This window comes from Gopherus evgoodei, chromosome 4 (genome assembly GCF_007399415.2).
Source record: "Gopherus evgoodei ecotype Sinaloan lineage chromosome 4, rGopEvg1_v1.p, whole genome shotgun sequence".
Taxonomy (NCBI): domain Eukaryota; kingdom Metazoa; phylum Chordata; order Testudines; family Testudinidae; genus Gopherus; species Gopherus evgoodei.
The window spans coordinates 109,922,754-109,949,820 of NC_044325.1; the positions used below are offsets into that span (position 1 = coordinate 109,922,754).

At 45.7% G+C, this 27,067-nt stretch overlaps 1 protein-coding gene across 1 annotated transcript in view; it reads right to left on the reverse strand.

Moving 5' to 3' along the window:
- IGSF22 (immunoglobulin superfamily member 22) overlaps window positions 1-27,067 on the reverse strand; it is a 201,510-nt gene that overhangs the window by 51,091 nt on the left and 123,352 nt on the right. Inside the window, 3 exon segments of the mRNA XM_030560544.1 lie at window positions 2,541-2,664; window positions 16,447-16,560; window positions 26,252-26,412. Coding sequence (XP_030416404.1) covers window positions 2,541-2,664; window positions 16,447-16,560; window positions 26,252-26,412 — 399 coding nt within the window.

Here is a 27,067-nt window from a genome sequence, read left to right on the forward strand (position 1 = left end):
TCAGCCCTCTGTCTGGGTCATCAATTCAAACTCTTTGGGTAGCATTGTCCAGTGAACTGTAGAGGGCCTTGCATCCTTACAACTGGGAAGGACCCTCACTCTGTATCACTTGGCCTGCATAGATGGCTTATCCTTGCCACGAGGCTTTCAGCATGTCTATCTTCTCTTTACACCTGGGAGGGGTGGAAGTGAGGTTTATGCTCCTATCTGGGGGGTTGGAAGTGGAGTCCAGGCCTTCCACTCCACCAGGCTTTGACCCAGGGCACTATGAGAAGCAAACTAAGACAGGCACCAGGGAGTGCCCCAAGACTGCCTTGCTGAGCTGCTTTCTACCATCCACCTCTCTGCAGTCTCAAAGTCCAACTTAAAGTAGCAGTGGGGGAAAAGGGTAACTGATCCTTCAGCCCAGCTGGGCGCCGCTGGTAGTCCCTTGCTCCCCAGTAGAGGCTTCTGTGGCAGCTTGGGTCAGGAGCTGTCAGGGTATATATATTCTGTTGCCCCGTCTGCCCCATTGCTGGATTCCCTTTAAGATCCTTCCTCCAGCGGCAGTACGCTCTGAAGGTTGGGGGGAAGGGGCAGGGTCCCTGCTGGGACCAGAACTGCTCCATAACCACTTCAGTTCTAGTGTGGGATTTATATACCCCACCACAGCATGAGATTCTGGGCTGCCAGTGGGGATAAAATGGCTCCCTGCATAAATGAGAGCCTCTCCAGGGGTGTTCTAATTTATGGCGGCCTCCCATGGGCTGCCTCACAGTCCAGAATCTCCATAGCATCATATGCTAAGAGTGAATCCTCATCCTATCACTGACATGCCCCCTCCCAACCCATTCCCTAAACCAGGGTGTACGGGGGAGGCCAGTTTAGCATCCCCATGTCTGTACTGGAGGGAAGTTTCCCTTGGCTCCTTGTGGGTAGAGGACAGGTGGGGAGGTACAGTTCCAGTCCCAGTACATCCCCAGAGTTCCCGCGATCCCTGTGGTCTTCTCTGTTCCACTCAGACCTCATCTTACTGATAGGATTTGAAAAAGTTGTGACTATTTGGAAACAATAAGCTTGCTAAGAGGGAGGTGAAGGAAGATTTCTGCTTTCACAGACCACCTTAAATGTCTTTCTTCCCCTCACCTCTCTTGTTCTTCTCTCATCCTTTCCTCCCTGCATACGATATTTTTTGGCACAGGTGATGGTCATGGGTGGGACTGGGCAAAGGACAGGAGAGGGGAAATTCTTTCTAATACCAAACACACTGGGAAGAACCACATTTTGCTCTGACTTACACTGGAAGCCATAGGTGCTGACTTTTACTTTTTCACCCCTACTCCGTCCTGAGACCCGCCACCACTCTGCTCCCTCCCCAAGACCCCTGCTGCTCTCCGCCTTCCCCCAACCCCTTCCCTGAGCCTACAAACAGCTGACTGGGGAGTGCCGCCCAACAGCTGTGGCTGGTGAGTGCTACAGCCCCAGAGCACCCAAGGTGTCAGCACCTATGCTGGAAGCAAGTGCTAATGGAAGAAATGTATTTATCACACTCCTTTGATCACCTCACCTGCTCCTCTGCCCCGTAAGCCATATGGCTTGGGACTTACTCTAAGATTTCGAAACCCTAAGCAACTTCACACAGTTGCCATTGTTTAAAAATCAACCTCCACAGGAATGCTTCTTCCTCTCCTCCCAAATGTGGAATTGCCTCTCTCTCCAAATTACCCTTGCCTGAGCCAAAGAAGAAGCAAGTTTCAATCCTGGGCCAGCGACAACTCTTCTATACATAAAAACATCATTGCTTAAGGTCTGCTACTTTGCACAGAGTTTTATACCATTAGAGATTACTTGCTTCCCTGTGGGACTAGCATGAGCTTCAAAGGCCCAAAATATTGGACTTTAAAGATACGTCATTTACTGTCATGTATTGCTGCCCAACACCAGGGTCCAATTTGTACCTAGGTCTTTGAGCAAGAAAGAATACAAAATGACAGTGTAGGCAAATCTTTTCCCCTCAGGGGCAGAGAGAAATCACGGAGAACATATATAAATTGGGTGACCCCACCACACAGAGGTGATATTCACCTGTTCTTTCTTATGTGATTACTACGTCATATTTATTTTGATTGCATCTTATTAAATATCTGCAAGTAAAGTTGGGTCTTGAGAAATGGATGGTCAACACCATTAAAGTACATATGACAAAGATTTGGTGTGAAGAATGGTAATTTTGTGCCAGTTGCTGAAGATCAAGATGGAAAAGGTTGTCTAGTCCATCCTCAAGCTAGTGTAGGATTATTCCTTACAGTGTATTTTCTACAGTGTTTTGAGACTAGTTTTAAATGCCTCCAGCAATGGTGCTTCAAGGTGGTATTTCATGAGGTTCATTGGTTTTTAACTGTCAATCCTCCCACCCCAAAACAGTGAACAAAACAAAAATTAAAGTAAAGCTAAAAACATGTCAGAAAACACTTTTCCACCCCAGATACCCACAGAAGAGAAATTTACTGAATATCCAGTGATTTAACATTATAGGCAATATTTATTCATGTAAAGTTTACCTTCTCTTCAAGCTGTCACGATCCTGGTTGAGCCCTACTATGAGTTTTCAGACCATCAGTGGATCCTTCTGTATCCTTTGGCTGATGGGAAGCACAGTAGACAGCTGCAGTCTCAGGAAGACAGCTGGGTCCCTCAGCACAGGACAAATATGGATCTAAGCAGTTCAAACTTTAAATACACACTGGCCTCTTGTGGGCTATGTAGTTACATTCATTACACTGACTTCAGCAGTTTCACATGCTTGGAGGAATAGAATGATAAAATCTTAAGGGCAAGGATGACTATATAACAAGAATAACTTGTCTGAAGGTCAAAGAGGTGGCTTCTTGCAGCTTTTCTCAAGATATATCAGGGTGTGATTTCAAGATCTTGACCAAGCTCAGGTACTTTTTTATATTCAACTTAACTGTTTTATTTTGTTTGTTTTCAAATATAAAACATTTAGGGTCAGATTTTCAAAAGAATTCAGCACCCAAGAGCTTCTGTTAAGGCACCTTAGTAAGAGACCTGATTTTCAAAAAAGCTCAGCACTCATCAAACAACCTAAATGAAAAGGCCAGATTTTTTTTAAAAATGCTCAACACCTAGCAGTCTCTGTTGTTCACAAATCTGATCACTTAAGTTTCCAAATGGGAACAGAGCTCTTTTGAAAAGGGTACTGAGCTTTTTTGAAAATCTACCCTTTTATATTCAGCAATAAACTCTAGATTCTGCCATCCTTCCATGTGGAGTAGTACTTTACTGAAGGAATAGTCCTGCTGAAATCAATGGGAGTTCTCACAGAACAGGGTACTTCTCAGCATGAGTAAAGGTAGCATGATCTGACCATTCAGCGCTTTCATATTATTTGACATAAAGTAATGCTAAAATAATAAATGCATAACAGCAACAACAACTCCACCTTAAATTTATATAGCACTTTCCATTCCAAAGGATTCAGACTAGACCTCTTGTTTGTGCCATGGCTGAAGTACCGACCACACATAGTTTATCTTCATTTCATGGCCATTCAAAGTGCAGTTAAACTGATTACCCTGGATTTATGCTAGGTGTAAATGAGAGCTGAGTCTGGCCCAGGATGACTCTGGGAAATAATCCACCATTACTTTTAAAAAGTATAGGAGCCTAGCAAAATGAAGACCTGAATGCAAAGAAATCTCCATCACTAGTTGGTTTCCAAAGGTCATCAGAGAGAAATGACTTGCATGCAAAACCTCCAAAGCTTTCAAATGGGAAATTCATGGAATATACAACTATGTGATGATTTCTAATATCCTAGCAGAAAGAGAAGATTAAAAAAAAACCCAATAAAGAAATATACAGAAACTGAAACAATGTGTATTTTTCCATAGAGCACAAAAGAGCCATATGCCGGGCATAATTTAACACCCACAGTAGTGTTTGCTGGATAAAAATGGGATTCAATTACTATAGAAGCTCAGCTCTGTAAATTTTCCCTCACTCCTCTGGAACCTGGTGTTCCTACTAACACAGATGCCTTTATCAAAATGGAGTAGCATGTAAACTGCATTGGTCCTGGTTTCAAATGTCTATGGTAGTATTTGTTGCTTGCTACTAATAAATCCCTTAAGACATGACTTTTCACATTCTGCCCCTTCAAAATTCCAAAGCAGAAACAAGCAACCAAGGTAGATAGAAACAGACAAGATTAATACCATCCCTTCATGTTTGTTTCACAATCCTATTTAAATACTGTTCTCTCCATCTTTTCCACTCCTCCTAGTCGCTAGGAGCTGTCTACCAGGTAGAGGAGTCTACCAGCCAGGGAAGGGAGAGCCAGCTTTACCACCCCTGGGAGGCAAGGGGAATTCTCAGCTACCATGTTAGGACAGGGCAATAAGGATCCATCTCCTGGTGTATGGTCACACCCTGAAGCAAACGAACCAACCAACCACCCGAGGATAGTTAGCTGAAAAATATTGCAGATTTGTCTCTCTTTAAAAAAAAAAAAAAGTTTCAGGTCATATTTAAAGGCAGAATGAGAATTAAAATTGTGAAATGCTCCACCCCCTGGGGACCCCTACTGTACGCATTATAGCTGTGGCTGCAAAGCTCTGCTTTTTCCTTGAATTATTTTCATGACAGCTGCAGGCCCCATTAAGTCACTACAGCAGCAGTCCTTTGTCTGTAGAGGACAGAGCAAAGCTCATGGAAAGATCTAATTAATTAAGCCCCAGCACACCCATGTGAGCTGTGGTAAGGATGATTTCCCCCATTCTGCAGAAGAGTAAACCAATAGGAGCACTAGGCACTCAGTACCTAAACATTCAGGCTACTTAATTAGGTGCCTAAATGCATATTTAGTTACCTATCTTTGAAAAATCTGGAACATTGTATAAAATCTAGAAATAGAGCCCCCCAGTCACCTGACTTCTAAGTCCTCTGCTCTAACTACTCCAACACATTCCCTCCACTTCTTCTCCCTCCTATATGGGCAGTATAATAGGGTGACCAGACAGCAAGTGTAAAAAAATTGGGACGGGGGGATAATAGGTCCCTGTATAAGAAAAAAACCCAAAATCTGGACTGTCCCTATAAAATCAGGACATCTGGTCACCCTACAATGTAAGAACCCCCACTAAGCTACCCTTTCCTTTGCTCTACAGACATCTACCAATATGCCAGAGCTTCTTCTCAATTCTTCCATCTGATTTTCATATGCACAGTCCAGGGGCACACAATTTAAGTATGCAAAGAAGAAGGACTAGAGCAGGAGGGGCTGTGCAGGATTCTTTCCTTTTGATCCCTGGAGAGAAATACTGCTGCAAAAAGCCTTTGCCTTATAAGAAGAAAGCAGAAGACATGCAGCTGCCACTGGGACCAGAGGAACTCAAGTCAGACATAATAATAAAACTTTGACTCAGGGAAGCATTACAGCTTCTCAAAGGAGAAATCTTTGTAATAAGACATGCTGCTACAGGAATTCTCTGTCCCATGGACTCAAAGATGTGCTGAAGTTAAGCGGGAAGCAGAGGAAACTGATCACATCAGGAGGGCACTGGCAAGACACACTCTAGAGGGCAAGAACGATTCCCAGAAAATGGTGACAATGAACATTTTAGAATAATAATGGTGCAGTGTGGTTCCTTGTTTGCATTCTGAGAAGCCTGAGAGAAATGAGACAAAGAAAAGCAGCACCTGAGCAACATGGTTGGAGAGAACAAAGGACTGGAAGTCAGGATACTGGCATTCTATCCATCTTCGGGCTTTGTACAGCAGTTTATCAACATAGGAGCTTTCTTGTAGATACTATAAGCCATACTGCCAGCACTGAAACTAACTTGCTGCATAGCTCTGTATAAGTCACTTAACCTCTTTTTGCTTCTCAGGTTTCCCAACAAGAAAATGGACATAATCCTAAGTAGCCTTTGTAGTCCTTAAGGGTGTGGCTACACAGATATTAAACACCTGTGGTCGGCCCAGGTCAGCAGACTCTGGCTTGCAGGGCTTGGGCTGCAGGGCTGTAAAATTACAATATAGATGTTTGGGCTTGGGCTGGAGCCTGAGCTCTGGGACCTTGGGATCGGGGAGGGTCCAGAGCCAAGGCTCCAGCCTAAGACCAAATGTCTACATAACAATTTTTAGCCCCACAGCCCAAACCCAAGTCAGTTGACCTGGGCCAGCTGCAACTGTGCCGCAAGTTTTCTATTCCAGAGTAGATGTACCGTACATGGCCTGTGTAGGCCATCTACATGGAAGTGAACTTCACACCAAGCTGCTGAATTCCATTTGGAATGTGGAGTCTATTGTACTAATGTATCCGGAGTCTGTGAGGAAAGTGACCACCACCTTGTACCGCAGTATAATGCATTCAACTGTCTGGGGTAGGGGAAGAATGCCTTCCTGACCTCAGAAGGCAATCAGGTGCACACTGAAGCATGAGGACTGTCAGCCCTTAGAATGCTTTGCCTTCATAAGTACAGCTGCAAATGTTACTTTCACTCACTTGCATTTCTAATTCTCTCTTGAATGCTGCAAAACTACTTCTCTCTCTGGGAATCCTGAGCTGCCCCTTATTACCATATACTTGCATTTACCATCACTGATGTCAGAAATTACATACATATATTTAGGACTGGCAGGGTGGGGAAGAGAGTTTAACCTCACAGAAAATATGCTTTAATTTTTTTTCCAAGTAAAAATACAAAATATTAGTTTCACTTAAAAACACCAATAGTTATGATTAAGAAGTTGTAAATTTAACCTCTCATTTTCTGTTTAACATCCCTCCCTGATAAAATTGTCACCAGCCATAACATCGAAATCCCAGTTCTCATTCTTAGAACCCAATCCAGATTCAGACATGCACCTCATAAGACTGTCCATGTGCAAGTTACACAGTCCCTCTGCTCCCTCTCCTGTCTCTACCTGAAACTGCAGGGTACTGAATTGGATAAAGCTGCTGTTTTCTGACCTCTTCAATCCCAAACATTTTACTCTAAATAAATATCTGATGTGTAGGAATAAATCCCAAAATAACTGGAGCCACTTCACCACAGTATATTCACCAGCTATGGCCAAGATTTGCAAAAGTGTCTAGTGATTTTGGGTGCCCAACTTGAGAGATACTAAAGGTGCCTGATTTTCAGGAAATGCTCAGACTGGGCACCTAAAAATTAAGGCATCCAAAGTTCATAGTTAGTTTTGAAAATCTTGGCCGGAGTTCGGAGTGCTCTTAGGTGACTGACAAGAGTATTTTTTGAATAGTTTGCCAGAATAAGAATAAACACAATACTTAGACCCTGATTCTGAATGTGTTTAAGGTCTACATGGGGTGGGGGGCGGATCGATCTAAGATACGCGACTTCAGCTATGCTATTTGAGTAGCTGAAGTCGAAGTATCTTAGTTCGACTTACCTGGCTGTCCTCACGGCGGCAAGTCGACTGCCGCGGCTCCCCCGTCGACTCTGCTTATTCCTCCTGCCAAGGTGGAGTACGGGTATCGATTTGGGGATCGATTTATCGTGTCTAGATGAGACACGATAAATCGATCCCCGATAGATTGATTACTACTCTCTGATCCGGCAGGTAGTGTAGATGTGGCCTAAGAGTTAAGCTCGGTCATATAACAACAATAATAATGGGAATGTCTAGCTCTTACATAGCACTTTTCATCTGTTGATCTCAAAGCACTTAAAAGATGGGAAGCATCATCACTCTCATTCTACTGCTAGGGGGGACTGAAGCAAGAGATGTGGTTTGCCCAAAGTCACATAGCAAGTCAATGAGAGAGTGACAAGCACAACACAGATCTCTCCTCACTACCAATCATGATGCCCTATTCACAGCACGTTTCACACGGTGAGGCATGGAACTGTTCACATGACAAGACAGAAGGAAGACTATAGCTGATTATGCTGAGAAAAATAATTTTTGGTGTGTTATGAAACCACACTGGAGGAGGGAGAAAACTTGTTCACCTTAGCCTCTAATGATAGAACAAGAAGCAATGGGCTTAAACTGCAGCAAGGGAGATTTAGGTTGGACATTAGGAAAAAGTTCCTAACTGTCAGGGTAGTTAAACACTGGAATAAATTGCCTAGGGAGGTTGTGGAATCTCCATCTCTGGAGATATTTAAGAGTAGGTTAGATAAATGTCTATCAGGGATGGTCTAGACAGTATTTGGTCCTGCCATGAGGGCAGGGGACAGGACTCGATGACCTCTCGAGGTCCCTTCCAGTCCTAGAGTCTATGAATCTATGAATCACACACTAGACACAGGAATTTGTTGTGGTCCTATGGAAAACACTTTGCACTACAGACACTGAGGTCTCTGGTATAGGATCATCTGCTGAGCTTTGTGGAGAGGGGAGGTAAAAGTGTGCTAGGCCTGTGTTTTTTCACTAGATAAAGAGTCTCCAATAATGAAAGTGGTAGTGCCCACTATCAGCTTAGTTCCCCCGTCCTTAGCAGGGCAGCTAAAGATTTAAACCTATTAAGTAGCAGGAAAGAAGTAATCCCGCCCATTCTAAACACCTTTCCCTATACAGAAGCTCTCCTTCCTCTGCTATATTGAAATGCTTACTAAAACTACATATAAGATCACATACGGTCACAAGAGGTGAGACAAGATGATCTAATAGTCCCTTCGTTCTTAAACTCTATAAACGGAGAGAGAAATATGTGAATGATGTTAATTAGTGCCAACTTGGTAAAACAAAATAACATCTCACAAGGCATTTGAACATTTTGAGTGTGAGTAACTAGAATGCTGTGTCTGTGGTGATGCAAAGCAGCTGTAAAGCCATTTGAACCAATCAGTTAAGCCAGGTTTATGGCTGCTTTGTATCAATGAATGGATGCAAAGCCATGAGAATGCACTGGTGAAACTGGCCATACATTTTCAAGAGCCCCTCAGAGCATGCTACTAATGCAAAATGGGAGTGAGCAGCAGGCTAGTCTTCCTTAAGTTGATGTCCATGGAGCTACACTGATTTACAGCAGCTGAGCATCTAAGCCTGTGTGTTGATCTTACGGACCACTATTTATAGTAGTTTCTACTTTGTTTGCTGTGGGATGATTCTCTACTAGGAATTCTCAGAAAAGTGACAAATGTTTCGATTCAGCTACTGACCCATACTCACATCACTATTCTTCAGCAACAAATATTCTTTATTTGACATATGACATAAATGGTGCAAAAACATGTCATTTTCTTCACTTACTTGGTTTGACACTGAACGGCACCAAACATCTTAAAACATTATTGAGAGGGGGCAGTTTCCACTTACAATGCCATTCAGACCATCAGCGGTGCTTGTTTCTAAGAAAGGGTCATTAGATGGGGGGTAATTAGATTTATAATGTCACTCATAAAAAGTTGGTAGCAAGGAGAGTTAGGATAGCTGGTAAGTTTTACATAAAACTAACAGTCATGTTATGCTCAAAATGCTTAAGTTTATTGCTCTATTTAATGATGACCAGCAGCATTTTAAAAAAGAACGTCAGTTCGCTTGGTTAGCGTATCACTGAAGGAAATATTTTAAATACAGCAATAAAATCAAGTGGTTTAAAGATAACACATTTTGCCACATTCACGCAAACCCTGCTGACAGGATTTTTACAGAGGCACAATACAAGGTAAACACAGGTACTGAACCAACAGAAGACATGTATTGAACTTTTGGGAAAGCTTTCCCCACAGTGATGCAGTAAGTTGTATGCACAGCTCTTCAGGCCTGTGCAGAACATCAGTGGGAGCAGGCTCAAGCCCTTATTATTCTCAGGGGCAGCTCCAGACCCCAGCATGCCAAGCGCGTGCTTGGGGCGGCATGCCGCACGGGGCGCTCTGCCGGTGGCCGGGAGGGCGGCATGCCTGCATAGGGTCAGTGAAGCCACGGAACCAGAAGACCCTCCGCAGGCATGCCACTGGAGCCACTGGAGCTGCGGGACCGGCAACCAGCAGAGTCCCCCCGTGGCATGTCACCGTGCTTGGGGCAGCGAAATGTCTAGAGCCACCCCTGATTATTCTGAATGCTGTTTGATCCCTTCTTGATCAGCAAGTGCCATAAATTCTCAGAATTTTCAGCACTTCCTAGAAATGTTTTAAAAAATAAGTTGCAGATATCTTTAATTGCTCACTAGGGCCCTAGTTCGCAAAGCACTTCACTCACATAGTCAAGTCCATCCATGTTCAGTAAAGTGCTCAAGCACGTATGTAACGATGCATATGCTCGGAGTCCTTTGCTGAATCGGGGCCTAGAACACAATCAAGATCAGCAAAGTCTCTATTGCCTAAAGGGAATCGCTGCTGCATGGATCAGGGGTTTTAGGAACCAGAGAGAGTGACAGTCTAAGTTCATTTTCAAAGGCAAATCTCTAAACATATTAAGGCTGAGATTTTTCAAAACTTCCTATAGGATTTGGATGCCCTTTTCCCATAAACTGTAATGGGAACTTGGCACTCAAATCAATTGTTTGTTTACACTGCAACCAGGAGGTGATTGCCGCTGCTTCGCTGCTACCTTTGATCTAGCATGTCCAAATGTCCTGCAATCACACACCTAAGTGCAGCAGAGACATTCTCTCAGGGCTTGTCTATACATAAAACACTGCAGCGTCACAGTGCAGCTCTTCAGTGAAGAGGGAGAGCTTCTCCCACTGGCACAGGTACTCCACATTTGAGAGGCAGTAGGTAGGTTTATGGGAGAATTCTCCCATTGAGCTAGTGCTGTCTATGGTGGGGTTTAGGTTGGTTTAACTGTGTCACTCAAGGGTGTAGAATTTTCACACCCCTGAGCAACATAGTTATATCAACCTAACTTCCTGGTGCAGACCAGGCCTCAACCAGCTTTGAAAATCTCAATCTAACTTCACAGTGCATGAGTGACCTCCTTTACTATGTATTCATTAAAGAAGAGCTCAAGTCACAAAATTCAGAATCTGTGTTTAAAATACCCCAAATTTCATGGGAAATTGTATCATGGATTTTGGTCTAGCTCATAAAGAGAGTAGCTATTTATCAAATTCAGATCTGGGTCCAAGTTAAGATTTCATAATGCTCACAAAGATTGGGGGGATGCTTGAATTCAGGGTTTGGTTCAGTCTCATCTCTAATAGTCACCAAACTTTTCCATTCTTTTCTTGATTCCAGAGTATATTGGAGACAAAGAAGTGGCAATTGCCTCATGTCAATGAATTGTTTCCCCCCTCCCCCTGGCTCCCTTGGTTCTGCTACATTTTGTGGAATTTTTCTTTTTTCACAAGCAAACATGAGGTGTGAAACATGATTTCAATATGAATCAACTTGAATCATTTAATGCAGAGGCTCAGAAGGTTTATGATATACACAGTATTCGGTAGTTTAAAATGTAAAAACAATCAGAAAAAGGCAAAAAGTTAATTTCAAGCTTAGTCAACATACGGTACATATTTCAGCATGACAGTTTCAAAGAGTTCCACACTGTATTTGGATCTATTAGCAATTAAATCGTTTTTTAAAAACAGCAAACTCAAGACAGCTAGTGATTTTTTTTTGATTTTGTAACAAAATGAGCTACTATTCTTATTTACAGTATAAATAAGCCATTTTTTTGGTGATTATGTTCTGCCACATGTTTAAGACAAGCAGTATCTCAGCTCTTAAATGTTGATGCAAACAAGAGCATAAAAGAAAGCAATATCAAAGTAAAACAAATATATATATATTTATGTATGTATGTATATGTATCTTCAACAAAGACTGCCAAGTTACCATGTGTCTCTTGTCAGATCTATAATATAGCTGACTCCTCTCAGGAGTTCTCTTGGTTTTAATCACTAGGAATATCATGAATGCTTATTCTTCTGCTGCTCTAGAGAGCTGTTTTTCATACAAGCTCATGACATGGTGGACAAATTGATATTGTTCACAAGTCTGGATCATTCCTCCCCTGAAAAGGAAAGCAGAAAAAAAGGGGAGGGAAACAGTCCTTGTATTACATGTAAACAGTGTACTTAATGGTGAATGGCACAGCTAAAATGAAATGGCCTTATGCTCCAGGAGCCTGTTCCAAAGCCCACTGACTGAAGTCAATAGAAAAGCTGCCACTGACTGAGCTGGGTTTGGATCTGGCCCCAAATGCCTCTGCTAACTAGGAAATGAGAGGTATTCAGAACAGAAATAAGTTTTCCTTTTGCTTTTCTCTCAGTGAGGCCCTGATTCATTGACAATATCATCATTTATTGTGTGTTACATGAGTCATGGTAGGAACTGTACAAATACATAGACAGATAGTCCCTGCCCCAAAGAGCTTGCAGTCTAAATAGACGAGACAGGTGCGAGGGGAAACAAGTTAAGGGACTTGTCCAATGTCACCCAGCAGGTCAGTGGCAGAACTGGGAACAGAAGCCAGGTCTCCTAAATCCCAAACCAGTGCCCTATCAACTGGGTCTCACTGTCTCCCATGCAGTAAATGACATTTCCCCGCCACCCCTCTCTGATGTCATAGGAAGATGCATTCTGGAATACTTCCAGTAAATCAGGAAGTGCCAGCAGGATTTCAGACTAGGCAAAAACATTTCAACAGAGAATAGCTCATATTTTAAGCTGACTTCCACCCACATCCTGATTAGTAAGGACTTTCGACATAGAAATCTGGGCTCCACTCAGCTTTCAGTCTAACTTTGCTGTTCTGCTTCAAAAGGTGAACTGAAAACCTGAAATGAAAACTGAGTTCACCTGAACCCACAATATAACTATGCAAGAAGAGAAATGTGATTTGCTATTCCATGCATCATGTAGTAAGTAATTATTATTTTAGCTAGTAGCATGGGTTGCACTGGTCTGGAAGGAGCATGGTAACTGCTTATTTGGCACATTCCTTCAGCAGTGGAGGTTAGTGAAAGCAGCTCCTTCTTGACCCCAGGGAGAGCAGATGATGTTCCCATCAAGTTGCCCATGTGCCTCAAACGGTTTCACTGGCACCAGGAGGTAAATGTATCTGCTTCAACTTCAGCACAACTGGCCCAATGTTTTAAGAATACACCCATTGTAATCATAGAGCCAGGTTGTACATAAGTGGCTTCCTCCCTCACTTCCCTGTGTAGTGGCTGGGCCCAATCCCAGTTCCTCTGCTCAAGCAGCTCAAGGAGTGCAATCACTGCATGAGGCAGATGCTCCAAAGTCGGCAGGAAGATAGTGGTGTCATGTGTCCCCCCCACAATCCCTGCACCAGCTGGCAGGGGTGGGGAACACACGCTGCACCCCTTCAAAGAAACCCTATAGCCAGCTGAGCATACCTATTTGTCAATCTGCTCTATTTGGAACAGCATCTTTGTTCATCTGTTTCAGAGTGTTTCTGTGCACCGCATTTCTGCTGCACACAGCCCTGAAAACGTATCTCCATCAGGCTGTGACACACAAGGAATGTTAGTCATATCCGGTGATTACTCCCCATGCAATTCCATTAACAGCTAGGTTGGACACTGACGTTGTGGCAACAGAAGCAGTGGGGTGGCCATCTAGTTTCAGACCACAGGAAATGATTTTCCTTTTATCTCATTCTCTGCTATGCTGCTGCTTCCTCCCTCCTCCCTCCCCCTCCCCCACACATCATGAGTTCACTGTCCAAACTTTGGCAAAGACTTGAGAATCTACATTTTCAACCTTCTTTGCCACAGAGACCTTTCAAATACAAGTTTTTTCACTGACAGAAGGTACCCAACATCCCTGAACACTGGCTGAAGGGATGCAGGAAACATCGCTCAGCCTTTTCTTTGCCACATCGACTATTTTTAGGACCAAATGCTAGACTCCTGTACAAAGTCCAATACACAGGTCCTGTGCAAGGGACCTAGAGAGAAGGACTCTTTGTCCCACTAACTTGACAGCAAGCTTAAAAACACCCCACTGGCTTTAATAGGAACTACTGCTGTGTAGTCACAGATCCATGGATAACATTACCCCAAAGTATTTGTTCTTCCATGGAGCAGTGTTTAGCAGTAGCACACTGAGGTGTACATTGCCCCTACCCACCAGGGATTCTATGCAGTCTCTCTCCAGACAAACAAACAGTGTCGTGAAATGCCATCTAGGGCCTTCTGCAGCTATTGTGGCAAAATGATTTCTCCCTAAATGTCAAAAGAGAGCACTTCTTTTGCAGATAGCAAAGGTCAAAAGTTCAGGAGGATGGCAATCGCACTACTCTTTTATCACATTTACTTTATAATGCCAGACTCCAGAATGGACCTGAGAAAGGTTTCCCCTGCCGGGTGTTGGTGTCTGTTATTTCATGTTAGTAAAATCAGCTTCCCCAAACAAGATATTGGACATTGGATATGGCACTGACTATCTGAAGATGTTCCCTACTGTTCACAAGCAAGAGGAGGATTCTTAGTGCCAATGCTCATCATAGCACTACTGTCAAGTATCAGAGGGTAGCCGTGTTAGTCTGGATCTGTAAAAGCAGCAAAGAATCCTGTGGCACCTTATAGACTAACAGACGTTTTGGAGCATGAGCTTTCGTGGGTGAATACCCACTTCCTCAGATGCATGTCATAGCACTACTGATCTGCATGTCTTGTAGTGTTTTCCTACTTTCATCTCCCTGGCTCAAAATGTTCATTCCAACCTCTCATTCCCATACACCCCCATGTCCCTGGAGGCTCTTCCACCACTGCTCAACCTGTTTTCTCTGCCTACTAACCTTGAACAATGGTGATTGGTCAAAGAAGTCACTATCTGCTATGTTCCTTTGCAATGGCTGCCTCCTTACATGTGCTGCTCCTGGGGCCACAATGAGACTAGGGGTAGGGAAGCGGTAGTGGCAGCAGACAGACATATGCATAGATGGTTTCAAAGAGGATGCTAGCCCCTTTCCCCGTTCCCTGGAAGCAGCAGGACCTTGCTGGCCATCAGGTCTCTCTCACGTGATTCATAATGCTGTTCCCTGTCCTATCCCACTAATGATCATAAGGGATAGAGGAGAGGCAGACCTCACAGCCTGATTTTTCCCCAATATATCAGGGGCTCCTGCAGGGCTCTTGGACTTGTTCCCCCTCTGATGAAGCAGCAGGCATTAGGCCCTGTTGTGCCCTCTTCTTCTTCTGAACTCTCATCCCTGCAGGCTAGTATTAAAAAATAAACCTCTTGTAGCAAGCACATTGTTTGTCTGGACACCCTTCGCTCTCATTTCTGTGGCTATCAGGCTGTGAAGTGCATCCCCATGGTACTCTCAGACAGAAGTCAGTAGAGGGCATTTCAGAACCAGCGACTCTCTCTGTGCTAGGACAAACCAATACTCTAGTCAATATTTTTTTTTCTTTTGTGAACGTTCATTGTCTGGGTTGACCTTCACTGAAGCAGCCAAACCACCAGCACCTCTGCAGGTCTCCTCCTATCAAGACCACAGCAGGGTGAAAAGCATTTCATTTTCTGCCTCCCACTGAGCAGAACTACTCGTCTGAAATAAGGTTCAGTGTGGGGTTGTGTTTTTCATTCATTTTTTAAAAACTTTGGTATATTTTTCATGACATTTCTTCCCCTCACTCCATTTATTATTATCGTTAGAGAGAGCATGGAGACACATTTTGACAGAGTCAAACCAACGGGAGAAGAAAAATAATCTCTCTGGTGCAAAACTCAAGTCTGTCCACTTTGTAGTCAAAATCAAATGCAGCTGGCATGATGAGAAACCCTTATATAGAAACCTTTTGATTGTGAAGAGCTTTGCATCTCCTTTCGCATATCTGCAAACATATCTTGCCTGTGCATAAAGCAACATCCTCCAGCCTACACTATCGGCAGGTTCCATACTGCCGTGCTCTTCCACTGAGGCTTGCAGTTCTAGCTAGACTACATTCATTTTCTTCATCATTTGTATTCCATCCTTACAGCTGTGTGCCTGTCTGTGATTCTGAGAGCAATGGGCCTCTCAGCCTTATTCTTTTAGCTACAACTGTGGGCCAGATCCGCAGTCAGTGTAAATGAGCAGTAGTTCCATTAAAATAAATCAGCTGTAGCTCCATTAAAATCAAGGCAGCTATGCCAGCTGAAAATCTGGCCCCATTGTGACTTCTTGTGGTTGTCATCTGCTGCTGGGATTTGATAATATTGGTAACACAGGCTAATTCCATAGCACAGATGAGAGGTGATATTTAAAATTCTCAATAGTATCTAAGGCCCAAACTCTTCAGAGGTGTTGAGGCACCTAACTCCCATTGATTTCACTGGGAGTTAGGAACCTAAATACCTTTGACATCTAGGCCCAAGTGACTTAGAAGCCTAAGTTGCACTAAAAGTCAATTGGACTTGATTCATAGCCACTACTTAGGCTCAGGTACTTTTGAAAATTTTACCCATTGACCTGAGGTTTATCTTTTTTTCCCCCTCATGTTTCTTTTCCCCCTCAAACATGTGGAAATTTTTTTTTTAATTATTTTTGAAAGGAAGAAGATTCTCTTACCTGTCTAGCCGTAACTGGCAGGTTGTTCTCAGTATGTCAGTTATTCCCTCGTACTTCAACTGTTTACAACAAATGCTGGTGGCAATAAAGCAGCCAGTCCTCCCAATCCCTGCACTGGGGAGGACAAATGGGGGGAGGGTGTAGGCAAATAACCCAGAAACAAAGAAGTTAAAATGTCATTTATAATGTACAGAGGCTGCTGTCAAATGTGTGAAAAAAACAGAATCCTCCATCATCCCTGGAGTGTGTGTATGGAAAAGTCATTACTAATTACTAATAAAAGACATTAGCTTCACTGGGACTTAAGTAATAATAAGCAGCTTTTATACAGCACTTTCCATCAGTAGATGTCCCAGTATTTTACAAAGGAGGTCAGTATCATTATCCCCCTTTTAAAAATGGGGAAGTTGAGTTACAGAGAGGGGACACAACTTGCCCAAGGTCACCCAGCAGGCCAGAGCTGGGACAAGAACCCAGGTCCCCAGAGTCACAGTTCAGTGCTTTAGCCACTAGGCCCAGCTACCTTTCCATGGTTGTCCAGGGAAGCTTTGCATGGCACTAGTTAGCTTCAGTGGTGTACTGTACAAGATAGACCTAAAATGGAAGACCACTTTACTATCCATCCACCATCACTGCAGCCTCTAAGCACTAAGGTGGTGTCTGTTGAAATCTCATGGATGGTAGTTTCACTCCCTTAACATGTTTCAAAGTATTAGATGTTGCTAATATTTCATTATTATGAAAAAAAAATAACAGGTACGCTCCCCAAAAGGCTGTATTCAGCAGCAAAGGAATTTCAGTGATGCACATTATAAAGAAAAAGAGATATGACCTCATCTTGGTGCATCATGCTACAAAACAGGGGATCAGAGTCTGAATCCCAAGCACGGTCCTTCATTTTGCATACGGGAGGATGGAAGGACAAGCATGCTTGAGGTACATGCCAGTGGTTGATCCACCGCTCAGTTTGGTTGAGAAGCGGCACATCTGATTGAGGCTGGGAGTGATGCCACTGCGGCAGGGGTCAGATGTAAAATGGGATGCGGGGCCTCAGTGAAACAGGGATTGAAAGACGCCTGCCATGACTCTGAACCTCGCCCCTTCCCTCACCAGCTAGGAGCTGGTTAGTTCACTGTTGATGGGGCAAGCCAAGTACAGAAACTTGGTGTCAGCTGAGAGTGTCTCATGGTGAAACAGGGACGGCCTCTGTGTACAAGAAATTAGAAAATAATGTGGGCGTAGGTACTTTGCCCCCTCCCTCGAGAAGCAATTACTTACTAATGTGTGGAGTGGACAGTCACACACAGCAAACCATGAGCATATTTTTTCAAGAGAATCTAGCAAGTGTGGGGGAATGACTCCAGGGCCAAGCCTTCAGCCTGAGCCCTAACGTCTACCCAGCAATTTATAGCCCCAGAGCCTGTGAGCCTGAGTCAGCTGACACAGGCCAGCCACAGGTGTTTTATTGCAGTATAGACATACCCTAAATAACAGAGACACCAAAAAAACAGTTACCTTTTCTGTAACTGGCATTCTTCAAGATGTGTTGTTATGTGTATTCCACAGTAGGTGTGCGCGCTCGCCATGTGCACCGGTGCCGGAAGTTTTTCCCCTGGTAGTACCCATAGGGGGAGCGCCCCCGCGACCCCTGGAGTGGTGCCTGCCTGGAGCGGTATAAGGGGAGCTGCGCGCTCCCCACACCCTCAGTTCCTTCTTGCCAGACAATTCCGACACAGGGGAAGGAGGGTGGGATGTGGAATAGACATGAGCAACACATCTCAAAGAACGCCAGTTACGGAAAAGGTAACTGTTTTTTTTCTTCGAGTGATTGCTCATGTGTATTCCACAATAGGTGATTCCAAGCTATATCTGTTGGAGGTGTTCACAAGTTCCCAGGATGGAGGACAGCCCTGCTGAACCTGGAGTCAACCCTGGTTTGGGAGATGATCACATAGTGCAAGGTGAACATGTGAACCGATGACCATGTGGCAGCCCTACAAATATCCTGGATGGGGATGTGGGCCATGAAGGCAGCCGACAAGGCCTGTGCCAGGGTCGAGTGTGCCCTCACAGTGGGTGGCAGGGGGACACCCGCCAGCTCATAACAGGAACGGATGCAAGAAGTGATCCAATTGGAAAGCCGCTGAGTGGAAATCGGCTGTCCTGTCACGTGCTCCGCTGAGGCGACAAACAGTTGTGAGGACTTTCTGAACGGTTTAGTTTGCTCGATGTAGAAAGCCAGAGTCCGTTGCACGTCAAGTGTGTGGAGGCGGCATTCCTCACTGGATGCATGAGGCTTGGGGCAGAGGACTGGTAGAAAAATGTCCTGACCCATATGATAGGTGGAGACTACCTTTGGAAGGAATGGGGGTGTAGGTGGAGCTGGACCTCATCCTTATGAAGACCGTGTATGGCGGTTTGGAAGTCGGGGCCCTGAGCTCTGAGACTTGCCTAGTCGATGTATTAGTAACCAGGAAGGCCACCTTCCATGAGAGGTGAGACCAGGAGCACGTGGCCAGTGGTTCAGACGGGGACCCCACGAGACGAGTCAATACCAGGTTTAGGTCCCACTGTGAAACCAGGGGTCTAGAATACGCAAAATGAGGGTCTAGATCCTTAAGGAACCTGCCCATTGTAGCATGGAAAAACACCGTGTGTCCTTGCACCGGTGGATCGACAGCTGGTATGGCCGCCAGGTGCACCTTGACAGACGATGGTGCCAGGCCCTGGGCCCTCAGGTGGAAGAGGTAATCAAGAATAAGCTGGATCTAGGTGGTCAGCAGGGAGACCCCATGGTCTGCCACTCACCTAGAAAACCAGGACCACTTCGCCAAATAAACGCGGTGACTGGAGGGCTGTCTACTTTCGAGGAGGACACCCTGAACTTGCTCTGAGCACGTCCTTTCCTCTCTACCTAACCACTGAGCAGCCACGCTGTAAGGTGAAAAGCCGCTAGGTTGGGGTGGAGGATGCGGCCCTGGTCCTGTGAGAGCAGGTCTGGGCAGAGCAGCAACGGCCATGGTGGAGCTAACGCCAGGCCCGTGAAGGTCCCATACCAATACTGCCTGGGCCATGCCAGGGCAATCAACAGGACTCAGGCCTTGTCAAACTTTATCTTCTCTAGGACCCTGCTGATTAGACAGAACAAGGGGAAGGCGTAGAGAAGCCGGCCTGACCAGGACAGGAGAAAGGAATTGGAGATAGTGCCCCTCCCCAGGCCCTCGCTGAAGCAGAACCGGGGGCATCGCTGGTTCTGCCGAGTCGTGAATAGGTCCACCTGGGGAGTTCCCCATCTTCGGAAGAGCCAGTGGGCCACTTCCAGGTGGAGGGACCACTTGTGTTATGAGAAGTCTCTGCTCAGTCGATCCGTCCTCTTGTTGCGGGCACCCAGTAAGTAGAAGGCCTTCCGGTGAATGTCGTGGGCTATCCAGAAGTCCCACAGCCTGAGGGCTTCGAGGCAGAGGGCAGAGGAGTGGTCCCCACCTTGCCTGTTGATCTACAACATCGAGGCTGTGTTTCCATGAGGACCCTGACTACCTTGCCCTCCGGGTGAAAGCAGAAGGCCATACACACCAGCCGCACCGCTCTGAGCTCTTTGACTTTTATGTATAGGGTCAGGTCCTGAGCCGACCACAGGCCTTGGGTCTGAAAGCTCCCCACAAGGGCCCCCCAACCCAGGTCTGACGCATTGGACATCAGCTCCAGCAAGAGGGCCCTGTCCCTGAACGAGACCCTTTGGAGCATGTTGTTGGGGTGGACCACCATCGCAGGGAGGTAATCATGGCTTCCAGCATGTTGATGACCTTGTCCATCCTGTCCGTGGCCTGGGAGAAATTTGAGGTCAACCAGAGCTGGAGGGGCCTCATCCTGAGTCTGGCGTGATGGACCATGTACGTGCACATCGACATATGACCCAAGAGCTGCAGGCAAACCCTGGCTGTTGTCACCGGGAACCTTGTGACTGAGTCTATGAGACCTTTCAGGGTCTCGAATCTGTTTGGCGGGAGAGAGGCCTTGACCAACACTGCATCCAGGAGCACCCCGATAAACTCTACGCGTTGGACCAGGACTAACGTGGACTTGGTGCTGTTTACCAGTAGGCCCAAGGTGGTGCACGTGGACAGGAGGAGCGCCACGTGATCCCTCACCAGTGACCGTGAGGTGCCGTTGACAAGCCAATCGTCCAGATAGGGAAATATCTGTACCCCCCTGTGACGGTCCATCCCCTAGGGGCAGGTCAGCGTGGGCTATCCGTCACAGTTCGCAAAGCAGCCCTTCGGTGCAGGGCTGCTTGGCCTAGCAGCCAGAGTCTATAGTGCCCCGTCTGGTGCAGGGCAGCGTGGCCTAATGACCAAAGTCTATGGCACCCACTTTGCTGTAGGGTGACATGGCCCAATGACCAGAGTCTATAAAACAACTGAAACACACTGAGTTTCCCTGGGTGGCAGGTACCACTCTGCCACCCTCCCTGGGTCACTTCCTACCAGAGTCTGCATTGGGGTTTCCCGTGAGATGTCGGGTCCTCTGTGTTCAGCAGGTCCGAGTTGTCTCCAGGATCTCCTCCATTTGCCGGGGTGCAGACAGGCCATGAACAGCTTCAATGCCCGGCGTAGTCAGAGGCTGTGGCTGGCCCTCCGCAGGAGCTTCCCAGGCAGGTCCTTCCCCTGTGGCCTCCCAACCAGAATGAACTGGTCTCTCTCCACTAGAGCACTTGGAGCATGCCCAGTCTTGCCAGGGAGGTGGGACTTGCGCTGTCAATACCTGGGGCTTAACCCTGTCTGGGCTGGTGGGGGGTAAGTGGACCCCGTCACACTCCCGCTGTCTCAGGTAGGCCGCTACTACTGACATGCATTCCGTAAACACTCTGGCGGCAGTGGACAGCTCAAATGGTAGGACTGTAAATTGGTAATGATTTTGTCCGACCACAAAACAGAGGAAGCGCCTGTGCCCCTTGAATATGAAGATGTAGAAGTACACGTCCTGTAGATCAAGGGCAGCCTATGAGTTCCCGGGATCCAGGGAGGGGATGATGGGGGTCAGGGAGACCATGTGGAACTTGAGCTTCACCATGTGTTGGTTCAGACCCCGTAGGTCCAGTATGGGCCTGAGACCCCCTTTGGCCTTTGGGATAAGGAAATAATGGGAGTAGTACCCCTTGCCCATGAACTCCTCAGGCACCGCCTCTATCGCTCCTAGTCCTAGGAGCCGCCCCACCTCCTGCTCAAGCAGAGCTTCGTGCTAGGGGTCCCCCGGTAGCGATGGGGGTGGAGGGGTAGTTGGGTGGGGAGGAGGTAAACTGGAGGGTGTAACCCCGGGAGACGGTGTTGAGGACCCATCAGTCCAAAGTGAGCAGAGATCATTCCAGAAGGAAAGCACACAACCGGATGGAGAAGGGAAGCTTTACTGTCCTCAAGTGTCTGGTCAAAATCACCTTTTCCCTGCCTCCTTGCCCTTGGAGGGTCCAGGCTGGGGGGCAGGCCGAGATTGCCTGTTAGGGCATCTCTTATAGTCCCCTTGCTTCCTATGGGCAACCTTGGGAGGGCGGCTGGGGTCAGAATCTGCTGCAGCTTGAATTTAGGTTTTGCTGGAGCCGGGAAATAGAGACCCAGGATCTAGAGCAGGGATAGGCAACCTATGGCATGTGTGCCAAAGGTGGCACACAAGCTGATTTTCAGTGGCACTCACGGTGCCTGGATCCTGGACACTGGACCGGGGGGGCTCTGCATTTTAATTTAAATTTTAAATGAAGCTTCTTAAACATTTAAAAAACCTTATTTACTTTACATACAACAATCGTTTAGTTATATATTATAGACTCATAGAAAGAGACCTTCTAAAAATGTTAAAATTTATGTCTGGCATGTGAAACCTTAAATCAGAGTGAATAAATGAAGATTTGGCACAGCAGTTCTGAAAGGTTGCCAGCCCCTGGTCTAAAGGGTCGTGCGAGAGCCCTGCATGCCATGCAGCCTTGTATCTGTTTCCTCCGCGTACAGAGCTTTGACGGGCGGACCTGTGATGGAGAGGCGTTGGTGATTGACGCCTGGGGCTGTCGTGCCTTGGCGGAAACTTGGAGCAGGAACCCGCATGGGAACAGCATCGACGACTGTACTGTGACTGACTGTGGTACCCTCTCTGGGACAAGGACCGATGATGACATCTGCCACGGTTCCATCGATATCTGCTTTCTGAGGAGGACTAGTGCCGTGAGTCCAGGATGGACGGAACTCAGCCTGAGAGTCTGGTCAGAATCGAGGGTGATCCACGTGGACTCTGCCCCAAGCGGACGCTGGGCAGTGATTGGCATTGGGAACGTTCCCTCGCCTGAGACCGGTACCAAGCTGTGTAGATCCCAGCAGCAGCTTGCCGCTGGAGCATGGGGCCGACATCAGCGGCGCTCCGGGCACCTGCATGGACAAGACGTCCCGGGCCACCTGGAGGGCTTCGGGTGTGGACAGCATCCGGACATTTGGAGAGGCCTGTTCTGAAGGGGCCGGGCTACTCCATTCTATGAGAGTTGGAGGCCTAGGGCCCGGAGGGGATCGAGGGCTACCCGACATGGGCCTAGCCTCTGTCCCAGACTTCTCTCGGTGCTGCTGCAAAGAGGGAGTCTTCTTGGCACTCTTAGTGTGCCCCATGGATGGGGAGCGGTGCCGACTGGTTGATGGCACCGGCAGATCGCCGTGTACTGACACCCACTACCTGTTATGGCGTGCCGGGGTTGGGGTCAGCCCCAACTCCATCAGAATGGCTCGGAGCCCAATGTCCCTTTTTCTTTTGGTCCAAGGCTTAAACGATTTGCAAATCTTGCACCTATCGCTGATATGGATGTCTCCCAAGCAGCGCAAACAATGTGTGTGGGTCGCTTCTTGGCATAGAACGCCGACAAGAACTGCAGGACTTAAATCCCGGGGCTCGGGCATGTCCTAGCCCAGGCTCACTGATTAGCTAAACGAACTATGCTAACTAACTACAGGTACTAAATGAACAAACAATTCTGGAGACGAGCTCTAGCAAATCTGGAGCAGAGCTGTTCTGACGTACCTTCACCGGCTGCAAGAAGGAACTGAGAGTGGGGCAACGCGCAGTTCCCCTTATACCGTGCCAAACAGGCGCCACTCCAGGGGTCATGGGGGCGCTCTCTCCTACAGGCACTGCTAGAGAAAAAACTTCTGGCACGGGCTGAGCATGCACACCTATTGTGGAATACACATGAGCAATCACTCGAAGAAGAATAATCATTATTCCTTGGTCAGATTAAGTTTGAAACATTTCCCAGGCTTGCAAGTCTCAAGATGAGTTTTCATTCATACATGCCGTGACAAATATTGCCGAAATAATTTGACTAACAGTAATACACACAGTAAGTCTGATGCCACTTCCAAAGTCATTCAGATCTGGAATCTCACAATTCTCTGGATTTGTGCAGGATACAACAATTCACCACTAAAGAAACCACTGATTTTTCTCTTCCATTATCAATGCAAAGACATTTTTCTGTGTATCTGTTTCAGGCCCTGATTAATGACTAGAGAGGATTTTGTTCTCACATATGCTATGCTATTGTGGCAAAGAGAAGCTGTGAACTCCTCTTACCACCTCCATGAAGAATGAGCAGCAAAGCTGACAACACTTCCGCATGTTAACTAATTAAGTGAGCAGTCTCAGGAATAATTACCCTACACAATCTCCAGAGAACCTCCATCCATTTCAACAGTGTTAAAGCCATAGCACAAAGATACTAGCAACAACTGTTCAGGCAACAATTGGACTTACATATGGCTGGGGCTAGCAAAGTTCCAGCATGGTTTCCCTGACCACTAAAGACAGGTTTTTGACCACATTATTTAAATTTTCAGGGAGAAATTCCTGGCCAAGCTGATTAGGAAAATGGGCCTAACAATAACTGTGCTTAGATGGTGTTAAGCTGTAGCAGGAAAAGGGTTAAAATGACAAAATGCAGGCACTACAAAGGAAGAAGGATGATCTTACTTTTCAGGCCTGGACCAGGACTAGGGTGAACTAGGTTCAATTTCTGGTGCTGTAAACTTCCTGTATGACCTTCGATAAGTCACTGTCTCTGTACCTCAATTCCCAACCTTCTACCTCCATGTTGCATCCTGTTTCCCATCCTTTGTCTGTCTTGTCTATTTAGAGGGGAAACTCTTCAAGGCAGGGACTGTCTCTTACTAGGTGTATGTACAACACCTGCTTCACGGAGGTCCAGAGGTTGGTTGGCTCCAGGTGGTACACAGACACAAATAACCAATAATATACAGATCTTCTACAGTGCTTTTCAACCATAGATGTCAAAGCATTTTACAAAAGAAGGCAGGTAGCTCCCCTCACTTTACAGACTGGAAAACTGAGCAGAGAGAGGTAAAGATACTTGCTCAAGTCACACAGTAGGTCAGTGGCAGAGGCAGGAATAGAAACCAGGTCTTTTGAGTCCAGTGCCTTACCCACAGGACTATGCTAGGAATGACAGCCTTATTTTAACATGTACTTCTTATTAAGACTTTCAGGATTAGCATCATGTTTGATTTTTTTTAAAAGGTTTACTATTTTGTATTTAAGGGGGCTGACAGTATTAGTATCTTTGCAGTGGTTATGCTCTTCCAGAGGGTCAGATCCTGAGAGCTGCTGAATACCTGCACCTTCCACTGAAGCCAATGGGAACTGTGGTATTCAACACATCTTAGGGCTTGGGCTATGGTCTGGTACACTTCCTAATCTTGAATACATTCAGTTTACTACATTCACAGAATATATTTTATCCAAAAGAGCATCTGAAAAAATCTGACACTGCTCTAGTCACCAGCTGTCATTTAAAATTCTCTAGAAGCCTGCTACCCTGTCTATTAATACTTAGGTAAGAAAAATGACCAAAAGTCCTGCATTTCCAAAAATCACCAGTAGACTACTGGAGATGGAAAGACAAAGCAGTAGGTGAGAGAGTAAAACAAGCATGCAAAGCAAAGTAGAAAGCTGTGGACTGGGGTCTGTATTGCCTCTGAAAGCTACCATGAGATTCCAGTGAGACACACATGGATTCACAGATTTTAAGGCCAAAGGGGAACATTATGATTATCATGAATCATTCTTGTAGCCCTTTTCAGAACCCTTTCCACTTTATTATATACAGAGGTTATAGCTCCCTGTTCTACCTGATACTCTCCTGTTCATGCATCCCAGGATTGTATTTGCCCTCTTAACTACAGCACGGCAGTAGGCCCTCAAGTTCAACTGAATATCTACTATGACCCAACAACTCCCGATTACTATTTGAATTTTTATGTTCAAAGATTTCCCTCCACTCAGTTTTACTCATCATTATTTATAACTTTGGGAAATTGACCTTTTTGAAGCAGCAAGAATATAGATTATTGGTCAGGACGATCTTCTGTTTGCACATAGCAAGTGAAATTAGATCCTGATTACTTGCACCTGGGCACCATCAGTTGTTAGCTCAATGATCAATTCCTATTTATGCATCAGCATGAGATCTAATATAGAATTGCCCCAAGTCAGTTGCAATACTTTTTGTACTAGAAAACTGTTAATTATAATTTTTAGAAACTCCACAGATATTTCACTAGCGGCTGCATGAGATCTCCAGCATCTGTCTCCCAGACTGCATTTCCCTGTGATCAAGCAGTTTTTCTTTTTACACATTATAAATAAATGCCTACGGAGCTGCCCATCCTGTTTCCTTGCAATTGCATGAAGCTTTTCTTTTCTCTGCTATGTATTTCAGACACTCTGTCACAGAGCTCCATGGAGATCTAATGCAGCATTAACTTACCTGCAGTGGACAATGACTGGGGCATTCTTTTCTTCTGCACGTTGCATGGCCTCTTCCACTTCCCGCACCAGTTGTAAGAGGGCTGGTGCTTGATCTGGTGTCTTTTGATCTGGCCAGGATGTATACCAGTAATGTCGCAGGTTTCTTACTTCACCATCTTTCTGTGATCCAGTTATACAGAAAATTAATACACTACTGCAAATGTTTTCAAAGATTTTTCATCAAAACTGATAAACTGACAATCTGTTTCTTTGGGCATATCTACACCAGTGAGTCTCAGAGCTTGTGTTGACAGACTTGGGCTCACGAGGCTTGTGCCACAGGGCTAAAAACAGCTGTGTAGATGTTCGGGATCAGGCTCTGAAGTCCAGGGAGGATGGTGGGGCTTCAGAACCTGAGCCACAATGCCTGCACTGCTATTTTTAGTGCCACAGCGCAAGCCCAGGTCTATAGAGCCATGCTCTGAGAGTTGCTGCTGTGGGTCTCAAAATGCAGTGTAGACATACCCTGTGAGAACAATAGAAGTAAACCAACGCTCAAGTAAAACGAGCATCCACACACAAAGCCACAAACCACAGAAATTCTGATGTCAAGAATCACTACTGCACTTGAGCAAACTGTTAAAAAAAAATTCACTAAAAACCCTGCTAAACTCTCATGCTCTTTTTTGGAGTTCTCTTTCCCAGCTCCTTTATATTAGTGCCAAGAGTTGTGCGCAAAACGATGTCTCCTTTATACTAGTCTACAGCCATCTTACTCTCCTCCTGATAGATTCATTCAGTAAGACTACAGTGGTTTATAACACAATTGTTTTAC